At 50.9% G+C, this 13,779-nt stretch overlaps 1 protein-coding gene across 2 annotated transcripts; it reads right to left on the minus strand.

The window, feature by feature from the left end:
* Positions 1-598: 598 nt before the first annotated feature.
* SLC2A1 (solute carrier family 2 member 1) lies at positions 599-13,004 on the minus strand. Of its 2 annotated transcripts, XM_033079611.1 has the most exons (11): positions 12,921-13,004; positions 8,286-8,378; positions 4,969-5,129; positions 4,593-4,833; positions 4,092-4,254; positions 3,825-4,012; positions 3,629-3,733; positions 3,428-3,529; positions 3,006-3,209; positions 1,785-1,976; positions 599-1,095 (listed from the first exon to the last, which is right to left on the minus strand). In XM_033079611.1, the coding sequence occupies exons 1-11, from the start codon at positions 12,936-12,938 to the stop codon at positions 1,093-1,095; spliced, it is 1,470 nt and encodes a 489-aa protein (XP_032935502.1). In that variant the 5' UTR covers positions 12,939-13,004; the 3' UTR covers positions 599-1,092. The 2 variants fall into 2 exon arrangements, with proteins under 2 accessions (XP_032935502.1, XP_032935501.1); XM_033079610.1 differs by having other exon boundaries at positions 599-1,976.
* Between the last annotated feature and the right edge of the window lie 775 nt (positions 13,005-13,779).

Consider the following 13,779-nt stretch of genomic DNA (forward strand, 5'->3'; position numbering starts at 1 on the left):
TCCAGCAGGTACCCCACATCGTGATCCCAGCCCAGGCTGCTCCAGACAATTAAAATCTGGTTGTACACCCAGAGCAGGTATTTTGCAACCAGGTGAGTCGTTCCAGGTGGGAAAGCTTTGCAGGGACACGCACTCCCAAACCCCCCCACCACCCTTGGCAGGGCAGGCAAAGTCCAGCTCCCAGAAATAAAGGCACAGGACACTAGGGGTGGGTGGCTGCTCACATTCTCCTTTATTATTCACACCAAACACTTCCCCTTGACACTTCACGGCAGGGATTTGCTTAAAAAACCACACATGTAACCCCCACAGCTTGGTGCAGCTATGCCACAACCAACTGAGAACAGGCATTTTTAAAGAGATTTATTTTACTCACCCCCCACCTTTATTTTCTTTCATGTGTGGTCAAGTGATATCACTTCCAAACCAATAAAATTTTAAAAAGATACTAGTAAAAACAAAAAAAACAACAAAGAAAAACCCAACCAAAAAAAAACAACCAAAAAAAAGCCAAACACCCCCCCCCTCAAAAAATAAATCCAACCAAAAACAAAACAAAAAACCCAACACAAACCAAAAAAACAACCCTCCCTGTGGCTTTTGGGAATGTGCCAGGAGCTCCCACACCAGCTGCATTCAGGGAAATGCATTTTTTTGTGTGTGTGTGTTTTCAGTTTTGTTTGAAAAGGACAGTATTTCTCATGTGTATTTTTTTTAATATACTACAGCCTGAAATTCAGTGCAATAGATACAACTACAGTGCAGAACTATACAAAAGTCATCCTAACCATGTACAAGCTTTTCTTAATTGCTATAGAAACTATAACCTTTTTCTGTACCTTTTGTATCCATTATACAGTGTGAATATACTCCAAGAATATTTACAGTACTTGGCTTGTCAAATCAGAAATGCTATAACTTAAATGTCTACTATTAACAACCATTGAACAAAAATATATATAATATAAATATCTTCCAGTCTATACACAGAGCAGGAAACGGCTGTATCCATGCGGTGCTGGATTTTGGTGAGTCCCGGGATGGGAGTGGTGATGGAGTGGGATGTTGTCATGTGCGGCTGCCACTGGCGCTTCACTGTTGGGCAAATATTGCCGAGATTAATCCCAAAATTCAACAAGAAGATATCCCCCCTTTCCCATTTTCCCCTCCCAGCTGGAATTCAGGCGAAAGGAGAGGAGCCTATGACAACGGATTGACCTTTCCAACTGATCCATCCAGACGGCTCTGTCCTCCACGCTGCCCCGGGTGGGAGGTCCCCATCCACAAATCCACCACGGGGCTTGAAATCAAGGAAACTTTAAAAAATGACTCATTTTCTTGGTAGTTTTTTTTAAAAAAATATTAGATTTAGTCAATTTATGTGATTTTTTCCTCTATGATTAGAATATTAAAAAATAAGTTTCCAGCTTTTTAAAAACTTCCTCTACATGATTTTCCATTAAATAACTGTTGCATCATTAATAAAAAACAGGGAATTGCCCTCCTGCTGGTGGGGGCTGCGTGGCTGGGTTTTAAAACACCTATTGGCTTTGAAATCTTGGACGCAAAACCAGCTAAAAAATAAAATAAAATTCATTCCTAACATAAAAAACAATAAAATAAAATAGGCCAGTCTGTCCCCAGTAAACCACTGGGGGAGGCTGAAGAAGGGGCGTCAGTGCCAGACCCCCCCCCCCACTCCCTCCTGTCTGGGGTCTGTACAAAGTGTTTTAAAAAGTCCCCCTGGATTTGGGGGGCGGTGGCGCCGGGGGTCCAGGTTACACCTGCGAGTCGGCACCCAGGCTGTGGAACTCATCCGGGGTCTTGTCGCTCTGGCCGCCCCCGCTCTGCCGGAAGCCAGAGGCAATCTCATCAAAGGTCCGGCCTTTGGTCTCCGGCACCTTGAAGTAGGTGAAGATGAAGAACAGCACAAGCAGCACCGTGAAGATGATGAAGACGTAGGAGCCACAGAGTTGCTGGGATTGAAGGGAAATGAGGAAGTGAGCACATGGATGGAGGTCACAGAAACATGAAGCTGTTGAGGTTGGAAAAGCCACCAAGATCAAGTCCGACCACCAACCCATCACTGCCAGGTCCACCCCTAACCCATGCCCCCATGTTCCACATCCACATGTTTTTGAGCACTTCCAGGGATGGTGACTCCACCACCTCCCTGACCACCCTTTCCACAAAGAAATTTTCTCAATATCCAATCTAAACCTCAGCTTAGGGCTGTGTCCTCTCCTCCTGTCCCTGTTCCCTGGGAGCAGAGCCCAACCCCACCAGCTGTCCCCTCCTATTAAGGAGTTGTGCAGAGCCAGAATGTCCCCCCTGAGCCTCCTTTTCTCCAGGCTGAGCCCCTTTCCCAGCTCCCTCGGCCTCTCCTGGTGCTCCAACCCCTTCCCGGCTCCATTCCTATCTCTGGACACAGAGTGATGGGCCATGGCTGAAGGACCAGCTGGTACCACCTTGCCCCGGGCATCCAAGACCCAGGTCCTCCTTTCAGGGAACATCTCGAGTTCCATAAGGAACACTAAATCAAGTTCCTGCTCCAGCCCCAAGTCTTTCTTCTCAAAGGAGCTTAACCCAACCAAACCATCTCAGCCCAGGTTTTAGGGCTCAAGGATGTGGCCCTGGAATTCAACATTGGAATCTAGCAGCAGGATTTGGCACCAATTCTGACATCAGGACTCCACACCAAAATCCAGCAATGAGATCCAGCATGAGGAACAAGGAACCCACAACCGGAGCCGGGATTTGGATTTGGCAGCTGGATCCAGCAATGGGATCCGGCAGTGGAGTCTGGCACAGGGATCCAGCATCAGGATCTAGCTGGACACTGTTTCCATCCCTGATCCAGAACTGGGATCTGGATCCACCCTGAACCAACACAGCCTGAGAGTCTGGGGCTGCGACTCCCCTGGATTACTGGTATCCCCTGGGACTCCCAGATTCCTGTCTCCCCAGTCACATCCCCACTCCTCTAGTATTCCAGCCGCAATTACCGCAATGTACTGGAAGCCCATTCCCACGATGAAGTTGGAGGTCCAGTTGGAGAGCCCAGCCACAGCAAAAGCAGCGGGACGGGGGCCTTGGCTGAACAGCTCCGCGACGATGAACCACGGGATGGGGCCTGGGCCGATCTCAAAGAAGGCCACAAACCCAAAGATGGCTACAATGCTGAGGTAGGACATCCAGGGCATTTGGTCCTAGGCCAAGGAGAGGGAGAAGGTCAGTGCCATGAAGGGGACATAGCACCTGGACACCTAAGCTGGTGCTAGCAGAGAAGATATGAGCTGGAAACTGGAATTCTGGGAGCTTGGGAAAGATGTGACAATGGGGATTGAGTGCTCAGCCATCACCCCAAGATAAAATAAGTCCTTCCTCCTCTTCAACCATCCCTCTTCCCAGCCTCCCTAGTACTTACCAGCAGCGTGAGGGCGATGGTCATGAGAATAGCACATCCAGCCATCCCTGCCAGCCCAATGAGGTGCAGGGTCCTGCGTCCGGCTCGCTCCACCACGAACAGCTGTGGGATGGACAAGATCCATCAGCACCTCCCCAGCCTGCAGGAAAGGCCCCTTCTCCCACCCTCCCTGGAGAGATCCTGGGGGAAGCCAAAACTCACTGAGACGACTGTGAAGGCTGTGTTCACCACGCCAGAGCCAATGGTGGCATAGACAGGCTGCTCCACTCCAGACTTCTCAAAGATGCTGGTGGAGTAATAGAAGACCTAAAAAGGGCAGGGAGGTGCCATAAGTCATGCCCTGAAGCTCTGGGTGAACCAAGCTGACCCCTGGCATTCAGACCCCACCCAGACTCACTGCATTGATCCCTGAGAGCTGCTGGGAGAGCTGCAGGACAATGGCAATGAGGATGGGTTGGCGGTACATGGGCGAGCGGAACAGCTCCATGATGGTGACCTTCTTTTCCCTCATCATCTGCCGGCTCTCCTCCTTCATCTCCTGCAGGTCGCTGCTCACGTCTGTCGTGCCTCGCAGCTTCTTGAGGACTGAGAGGGACAGGTGAGGTCAGGAGATGTCAAAGACCCTGCAGAGTGCCAAGACAGGTCCTGCAGAGGAGTCACTCACCACTCTTGGCTTTGTTTTCCTCGTTGCGGTTGATGAGCAGGAACCGGGGGCTCTCAGGAGCAAAGGGCAGGATGATGCACTGCAGCAGGGCAGGAACGAAGATGAAGCCCAGCAGCAGCGGCCAGAGAGAGTCATTTCCCATGATCAAGTCCAAACCAAACACCTGAGGAGGAGGAAAGGGATTGAGCCACCCATCCCAGCTGGAAAAGTCCTGGCTGGACACAAATGTGCAACTCATGGTGTGCTCCAAGCTGCAACAGCCATTGAAGGGACTCCTGTGCTGCTTCCAGGGGGCCAATAGATGTTAATATCCTGATGCTGCCCAGCCCAAACCTTCAGATTCCACAGTGTCCCTGCTCCTGTTGAACTCCAGCTTCACCCCTTCCACCCTTAGCTCCACCTGAAAGGTTGTGCAGATCCATAGCACCTCATCACTGCAGGCCCTGAGTGTCAGGATCAAAAAAGGGGGAAACCCCTCTCAAAACATTCTCCAGTGCTCACCTGTGCGATGAGGATGCCCAGGACAATGCCAAGCTGGTGGAAGGTCCCCAAGGCCCCCCGCAGGGCAGTGGGGGACACCTCACCCACGTACATGGGCACGAAACCCGTGGTGAGGCCAGAGTAGAGGCCGATGATGAAACGGCCGAGGATGAGCATCTCAAAGGAGAAAGCCATCTTGGAGAAGCCCATGAGGACAGCTGACACAAAGGCAAGGATGTTGGACATCAGCATGGAATTGCGCCTGAAGAGGGATGGAGGAGAGAGATGAGGAACACCAGGAGAACCTCAAGACCAGCCCTTGGTAGTCCTGCAATGCCAGGATGGGGTGAGGCAGCACAATCTCCCCACTGAGGGATTCACCAAGTTCAGAGCTCACCTTCCAAAGCGATTGACAAAGAGCCCCACAGAGAAGGAGCCAATCATGCCCCCAACAGAGAAGATGGCAACGGAGAGGGACCAGAGTGTGGTAAGGGTGGCAGGGCTGATGGGCTCCTCATATCGGTACAGCCACGTGCGGTTGTAGAAATCCTCAATCACCTGGAAAACAAGGAGAGAAACCAAGTCATGCATCAAACCCGCCCCAGCCGTGCCACCCGAGGGACGAGTCCCTGTGGCTACCGCAGCTCACAAGACAATGCGTCACCGTCACCAGAGCCGCCAGCCGAGGCTCAGTTCCAGCCCAAGGGAGGGAACCTGCTAGGATACGTGGGGGAAATGCAGCCAGACGGGTTCTGGGCTCACCCTGCCCAGAGAGGGAGACACGGCGCTGCCAAAACTCGCCAGGCAGGCACAGGGAGGTCATGCTGCTCTCCAGGGCAGGGCAGGAGCCAGAGAGGTGCCGGCCCCATGGAGGAAGAGGAGGAATACAGGGCAGTTCCCGTCCTCTTGGATACTCCTGAAGTCAGATTTCCAGGTTTTTTTCCCCTAAGAATTCTGTAACACACAATCTCTGCCATGGTTCTGCAGGACCATGCAACACAGGTCTTGGTTTGAAACACCAAGAACAGCCTGGTTTGTGAATTTTAGGTACTTTTTAATATAAATTTTGTATCTTTTTATACACAAAATGTATACACTTATATACAAAATATATACATTTATATGCATTTTGTATACTTTTGATGTATTTTTAAAACCAGCCCATGGCTGGTAGCTTCGCCAAGTTCCTGTCACTGCCCATGGCTGGGAAATGGCCTAAATGACCCTCTAAAGGCTCCTTCCAACCCAAACCCTTCATAGCAAAGCCCAGCTGGAAGCAGCAGAAATTCCAGAGATTCCCTGCTTTGCTAGACCTCAGGTGGCTCCAAGATTTTGCTGCTCTGAAGGGCTTTGCTCCCACTTCACTATTTATACCACTTTTGCTTCACTTTTCCCATTAATCCAAGCCCAAAAAAACATTCTGGCAGAGACAGCACAAGAAATATACACTGGGCTGGGAACAAGTCCCAATAGTATCATTATTTTTCCAAGTTACTCCTCTTCCAAAGGACATAAACCATTAGAATTTCCATATTTAAGCAGTTTTGCTCCCTCCTGTTTCACTGAGGTTTGGATGCTTTTCCCCATTCTCCTAGTATTCCCAAAATAAATAATTGATTGGATTATTGGAGATGTCTGGGCTGGCTCAGGCTCTGCATTGGCCCAGGGGTATCTGAAAATAACACCCCTTCCTCCTGAAAAAAAGGGATGCTTTGAAGAACCCAAAGGGTTTTTTGGGAGAGAAGGAGGTAAAATATGGGTTTAAAGAGAGAAGGGTGAAGGAAAAAATAAAAAAAAAAAACTGTTTTCCCCAAAATTGGGACTTTTCCCCCCCTTTTCGCCTGAGCGTTGCGATGCATCCCCACCCTGCTCCATTAATCCCAATACCAGCGCATCCCAAACCTGTGCCTTAATGCCTCTCAGTGCACCCCCATCCCAACTCTGCATCTCTGTGCATCCTCATCCTGACCCTTCATTCCAGTTTATCCCAGTGTCTCCCCATCCTGGACCTCAATGCATCCCGAGGCATTCCTGTCTCAGTCCTGCACCTCCCTACATCCCCATCCTGCATCCCAATTCTGAGGCCCGGTTTATCCCAATGTACCTCCATTGCAAGTCCAGTGTATGCCAGTCCTGCACAATGATGTACCCTTATGCCAACAACACACTTTATGTGTCCCCATCCTTAAAGTTGGGATGACCCCCTGTGTCCAGCACTTTCTGCTGTCCACAACAACCCTCATCCCACCTCGCCCTGTTCTCCCACACGGAGCATCCCAAATCCTTCCCCTCAACACTGGTGACTTGGCCTGCACCATGTAACTCCTCCTGGCCTGAGACCAAGGGATTCATCCCCAAAATCATGAGGAAAGTATGGTAATACCCATCATGAGGGTCTGGATTTGCTGGGGGCTGCAGGCACTGGAGCTCAGACCCGTGGGAAGCTCACAGCTGGTCCCTGACCATGTCACCCAGAGCAGTCAGCTGGGAGATGACGGAGAGAAATCCTTCAGTCCAGGAAAACAAAGCTCCTCCTGGGATGTGGCTCTGACCAGGGTGGTGATAACAGTATTCCTTCTTCCCACCGCGCCAGAGCTTGGGAAAATGAGGGCAGATGCCAGGGAGCAGTTCCTCAGTGCAATCCCAGGGATTTTGCAGCTTACACAGCTCAAATGTTGCTCCATTGCTTGTCTCCCAGGCAGGGTGCTTACGGCCATCCGAGAATGGACATCCCCATCGTCAGACCAGTGCACATGAAGGCAAGGAAGCATCAGGATATTTCAGGAGGCCTTCAGTAGCACCCTGCAGGTTCTGGGTGGGAGCCACACCCTCCAGCCACAGGAACTGAATCCTGGGATTCAATACTACGTAATGCAACACCTTGAACAAATTCCTGGCTTTTTTCCTCTTCCCATACTGAGGGGGCCTGGGGAGTTTTTCCACAGGGTCTTCTATCCCATGAGGCAACATTCCAGAGGCACTCACTGGGATGGGATTAAACTCTTGCAGCTGGATCCTGCCCCAGTGGGTTGAATTCTCTGAGGTGGTGACACTTGGGGACAGCTTCACTCCCGCCAGAGCCCAGGACACCCTCCCTCCACACCTTATCCCAGCACAAGCGCTGCACCCAGGGAACATCACAACCACCCCATGGGAATTCTGAGATCTTTTTCCAAGTGTTTAACATCTCAAACACCACCAAATCCATGAAAAATCATGTTTTCCAAGGACCATGGGTATCTACCAGCGGCTGGAGGGTCCTGGCAGTACATAAGGGGAGGAGCCAACACCTGCACTTACAGTACTTCCCAGCCAACCTTTTCTTCTGCCAGGACATCGTGCTGGGATGCAAAACTCAAGAGCTCTTGGTCGGAGCAGCCACTCGGAATGACTCAAATTTTAATTAACTCCCAGACCTTCACTAAGAGCTGAGGTTAAAAGTTCCACCAGCCACACCCAGAGAGCATCCTGCAGGCACTGTTGAGATTTCTTCCTGCCAAGCAGGGAAGAAATAAATTCTCCCGGGAAGACTGGAGCTAAACAGCCCCTTCTCAAATCCCATTACAGCCCTAATCTGCCTAGTAGGATGTACTATTTTAGCCAGGCTGGCAGCAGAGGCTGGTTTGTTTTCGGATGGTGGAGGGGGGAGCGGGTGGTGGAATTTTGCGACAGAGGGGCTGGAATTTCCCTGCAGAGGGTACTGGGAGCACTCACCTTCTGCGGGGCATTGATGACGCCAGTGTTGTATCCGAACTGGAGGGAGCCCAGCACTGCTCCTCCCACAGCCAGCATCAGGCGAGCTGTCATCTGCCGGAAAACAGGGAAAAGGGCTTAAATCTGGGATCTCCGCAGCCCTGCCTTCCCCATCAGAGCAATAACAGGGCGCTGTACAAGGTGCTGGGAAAGCAGCGAGTACAAATATTCAGAATAAAATAGAAAACTCACTCTTTTTGGTGCTAAGGGGGAAAAATCATAACTAAAATGACATTTTGGGGGTTAAAACCCCTGTGGTTTGGGGGATTCCAGGAAATTCGGTCCTGGAGTGGGCCGGAGGTGTTGTGGGGGCTCCAAGGGTCCCCTCAGAGGCTCCATGTGACCATCAGGCTCCGGTCAGCGCCAGCTGCTCCCGGCGCACAGCGGAGCCTCCGTGCACTCCCGGCCGAGGATGCTCCGGGAAGCTGCTGCTAACAATGGTTTTCCATCAGAGTCTAATTAAGAGTCGCTGAGCAAAATCCTGGTTAGCTGGCAAAACCTTCACGGGCCTCCTCTTCCTCCCGCCTGAGCCGGAGCAACAATCAGAGCCTTGTTCGGGAGCGGGGTCAGGGCAGGGCGGCACTTGGGCCACCTTCGTTAGCAGCCCAATTATCCCAGGCAGGAGATTTTCCCGGCACTAGAACCAGGATCCGACATTCCCACTTAATCAGCTTTGGGATGAGCCACGTGAAATTTATAAACCCCTTAATTTGAGGTGGTGGGGGGGTTTCTCTCTAAGTACCAGCATGTCACCCCAAGGATGCTTCCAGCGTGTTTTGGATTAATATTCCCAAGGTATTGATGCTTCAGATCCCATCTAAATGAGGTGGGCTGACTCCAACTCCCCCATCCCAAAAAAAAGGATATTTTTTATATATAAGAACCATTCTCTTCTTTCTTTCAATAAATAATGGAATTAATGCTGCTCCCTGACCCTGCCACTCCAGCCACTGCCTCCCCCCACGTGAAAGTTCCCAGGGAAAAAGCAGAGGGAATGAAGCCAGGCCCATTAATGAAGCTCATTAATTAGGCTTGTCCCCAGCACAACTAATCAGGGAGGTTTTGGTACTTGGATTTGGTCGGTGCTTTGGAGTAAATCCACCCCAAGGAGAAAACCTCCTCCATGTTTGGGAAGTTGGTGGTGTCCCAGGGAAAAAAAAAAAAAAATTCCAAAAAACCCCACAATTCTAACTGTGGTTTTATCCATGCCCCAAAAATGGGAGCGCTGAAAGCACCTGTTGCCTGGGGAAATCTTATTTTAAAATGAAGGATTTGAGGGGCTTGAGTGGATTTGGGAGAAATTAGGAGATTTGGGGGATGGGGTGATTTTCCTTTGCTTTTGGGACATCACTCTAATTTGTCTGGGTCCTGATTTTGCCTTTCCCTGGCTAAAGGGCACCCTGGGAGCTGCCAGGCGCTCCCCTAGGTAGGGCAAGCACAGGTGAGTCATGGCTCCAGGGATGGGGATGCGGCAGCCGGATGAACTTTGCTCCAGGAAGGTGAGAGGTAACAACACCTTGATGCACCCCACACCAGACACTACCCACCCCCCAAAAAAATTAATTTCTTTTTTTGAAAAAGGGAACTTTTCATGGCAACAACAAACAAAAAAAATCCAGAAAAAATCCCTTGTATTTTGAATAAATTCCAGCAGTTTGAAGATATGAAAGGGCAAAACTAGCAGGAAAACTGCTTTTTGGAGGCTCGTCCCGAGCAGGGTCAGGGTGAGTCAGCTCCTCCCGCTCCCTTCCTAGTACCAAACATGCTGCCCGGCTCTGATCACGGAGCCTTTCGGCTTGAACTTCACCATTAAAGGCAACTTTGGGGGAAAAAAAAATAATTAAATAAAGGGAAAAGTCGATTTTTAAGGGCAGCTTTGCCCAGGCAGCTCCTGCCAAACCCCACGTGGGATTTTTAACTCGTTGCGGGAAAAAGCATCTTTATCAGGAATTTTGGGACAAATTCCCTCTTGTTTCCATAAAATACATTTATTCAAGCCCAGCTAGACCCCAAACTCCTGGTCTTATCCATAATAATTCCTCTATGTTATAGGAAAGACAGATTTAAAATAAATTTACAGTATTTGTTTTCTTTTTAGCTGCTTCCTGCTTCCTCCCCAGCTCCAACACGGAAGCCAGGACACTCCGAGGAGGATCCGGGGGGGGCGACAGGGGCCCCCTAAACCCCCTGCATTCGGCTTTACAACTCTATTTTTAACCCCTTTTTTTTTTTTTTTTTTAAATCTTCAGCTTGGAAGGACTTCAGGATACAGCCCACCTCATGGATCAAGGGAATAAATAATCCCTTTAAAAGCAAATTAATAATATTAAAATATTAATATAAAGATATAGAAAGACCGGCCCAGCAGGGAATTTAAACTTTTTTCACTCCAGCATGGAGGATTTTGGGATGCTGCTGCCCCATAGAAAAAAAAATTTTAAAAATTCATAATTTCTTCTAAATAATATTAAAAAGTGTGTTCCAGAAGGGAATTTCAACTTTTTTTACTCCAGTGCAAGGGGATTTGGGCAATTTTGGAATGTTGATTGTTTTACAGATCATGTGAATTAAAAATTTCTCTAAAAGCAAATTAGCAATAACATAAAAAACCAAAAGTCCCAGGAGGACATCCCATTTTTTTACTCCAGCAAGGAGGATTTTGGGTTGCTGTCTGTCCCAAGGAGCACAAAAAATTAATAATTCCTTAAAAACCCAAATAATAGTTTAAAAAGGAGGTGCCGGGAGGGAATTTTGGGAAAATCCATATGACAAAGATACCATTAAAATGATCCATGAGGATCCCAAGTGGTCCCAGCTGGGGATGGAAGAGGGGATGTGGCGCAACACTTTGCACACTCATTTGCATATTCCCAGGAACGAGGGCACACGGATAACACGGCTGTGTCTACCTCCCAACCCGGGAAAAGCTCGCATCCCCACCGAAAACCAGGAAAAATCCACTCCAAACCCACAGGAGGGGACTTAAAGCCAGAGAATTTGGGAGTCACACCGGCACCGCGTGGGATTTGGGCTGAGGGAGAGAACAGGGGGGATGGGGAGAAGTATCGGAGTGGTGGAATTTGATTTTCTATTTGTTTTTCTTCCCTACTTAAAGGTCATTCAGGGACGGCAACACAATCCCAGCGAGTTTTGCAACTGCGACCAGCATGGGAGCCGTTTTTGCACGGAATGAGGTGGAAAAAACACAAGGAATGTACAACCCTCCCCCCCACCTCCCCCCAATCCTGGGTTAATAATATTAATTATTAAATATTAAAGGGTTGGGGAGGGGAGTTTTTCCCCCACCTCCCAGCCGCCAGCTGCTTGCATGAAAAATCCCCTTTTTTCCCATGCAAAACACACTCTGGATGGAAGTGTCACCCATCAGTGCTTGGCAAATCATCCCTGCGATTAATTACCTTTACAAAAATTAATCATTTCTAACCCAAATTCATCCAGGGCGGGGGAATACGGAGCTGGAAAAGCAGCGGGAACGCAACTCCGGCTCCATTCGGGAAACCGGGAGTTAAGTGCGTCGGATTTCTTTGGTATGAGACCAAATTTGCGTTTAATTCCTGCCCCCATCACCGCGCTGCCGGCCGGCACGTTCCCAGCTCCCACCCCCAATCCCACCACTCATCCTGGAAAAAAGCGCGGCGGCCGAGACTGTCGGAATAAAATAATTTAAAAATAGGAGCTATATAGACAGGTAGATATAGATAGTTAAATTTAAGAAAATTGTGTATTTCATGCTCGAAAGCGTGGGGGGAGGGGGGGGGGCGGGGAAGGAGGAGGAGAGGGAAGAGACAGTTGTTTTCCAGGAGGGTAAATACCAAGAGGGATCATTCCTGTCACATCTTTAATTAGGATAAAATTACGATTTTGGGGATTAATTACACTTCGTGCCGCCGCGCAGCCAATTTCCTAACACATCCCCTCCGACACCCTCCCCCTCCCGCAAAACACAGGAACGCAACGGGAATATTTTGGTGGTTGGGATGAAGCAAATGGGGTTAATGTCAGTGACCTCCTGGAATTAATCACCCCGATCGTTCTGGGCTTTTACGCCACAAATTAATTATAAATTAATTAATTTAGGATAGGGAGGCTGTTAGGGGGATCCCAGCCGCTGCCGAGCCGCCGGGACAACTCAAAGCATTTACTAACTCACAGTTCGGGATAAATTAATGGGAACTGAGTCACGAGCTCCAGACGAGATGTGCCCGGCCGAATCCCAACACCGGGGATCGGGGGGGTCCCGGCGGAGTCACCCCAACCTCGCACCCCCAAAAGCCACCTCGGCCTTTGCTGGGCTCTAGGGCCACCTCCTCCCCACATTCCTGAAACACGGTCAAAAGGGACAGCATTGGGTCGGTCCATCGCGGTTCCGCATTTCCCTGGAAAGGGGGAGCCCAAAAGCGGCTGCCGAGCGTGCTGCGACGCACTGAGCCAGCATCGGCCGCCCTTTGGGAAGGGTTGCACCGGCGCTAAGGGTACAAAATAAAGCGAAACGGTGCCCGCGGCTGGCGGCGGCAGCCGCGCGTGTGCGGGGGCGGCCCGGGGTTGCGTAACGCAGGGCCGGGGGCGCGGGCTCACCTTGCTGCCGGTGTCCATGGCGGTGCCGGGGCCGTGCGGGGCCGGGGCCAGGGCCGGGGCGCTGCGCGGGGCGCGGAGCGCGGAACGGAGCGGGGCGGAGGCGCGGCCGCCGCCCGGGCATTGGCGCTGCTTAAGAGCGCGGGCGGGGGCGGCGCGAGGCCACGGCGCCCATTGGGCGGTGTGGGGCGGGGGCGGGCCCAGGGCGGGGCGGGCCGCGGGGGCCGGGAATGGGGGGCGTGGGAGGGGGCGCGCGGGGGGCGGCGGCGCGTGCGGGGCTGCACGTGGGCGGCGGGGGAGGGGACGGGGACGGGTCCGTGTGTGAGAGGGTGTGAGAGGGACAGAGTGTGTGAGTGTCTGTGTGAGTGTGAGTGTGTGTGTGTCTGTGTGACTGTGTCTGTGTGCCTGTGAGTGTCTGTGTGCGTCTGTGTGCGTCTGTGTGAGTGTGTGTGTCTCTGTGCGTGTGTCTGTCTGTGTGCGTGTGAGTGTCTGTGTGAGTGTGTGTGTGTGTGCGTGTGAGTGTCTGTGTGACTGTGTCTGTGTGCGTGTGTCTGTGTCTGTGGGAGTGTGAGTGTGTGTGTCTGACTGTCTGTGTGAGTGTGTGTGTCTCTGTGCTTGTGTCTGTGTGAGTGTGTCTGTGTGTGTGTGTCTGTCTGTGTGCGTGTGTGTGTCTGTGTGACTGTGTCTGTGTGCGTGTGTCTGTGTCTGTGGGAGTGTGAGTGTGTGTGTCTGACTGAGTGTCTGTGTGACTGTGAGTGTCTGTGTGAGTGTGTGTGTCTGTGTGACTGAGTGCATGTCTGTGTGTGTCTGTGTGCGTGTGTGTGCGTGTGTGTGCGTGCGTGTGCGTGTCTGTGTGTGTGTC

This window comes from Catharus ustulatus, chromosome 24, assembly GCF_009819885.2.
Source record: "Catharus ustulatus isolate bCatUst1 chromosome 24, bCatUst1.pri.v2, whole genome shotgun sequence".
Taxonomy (NCBI): Eukaryota; Metazoa; Chordata; class Aves; order Passeriformes; family Turdidae; genus Catharus; species Catharus ustulatus.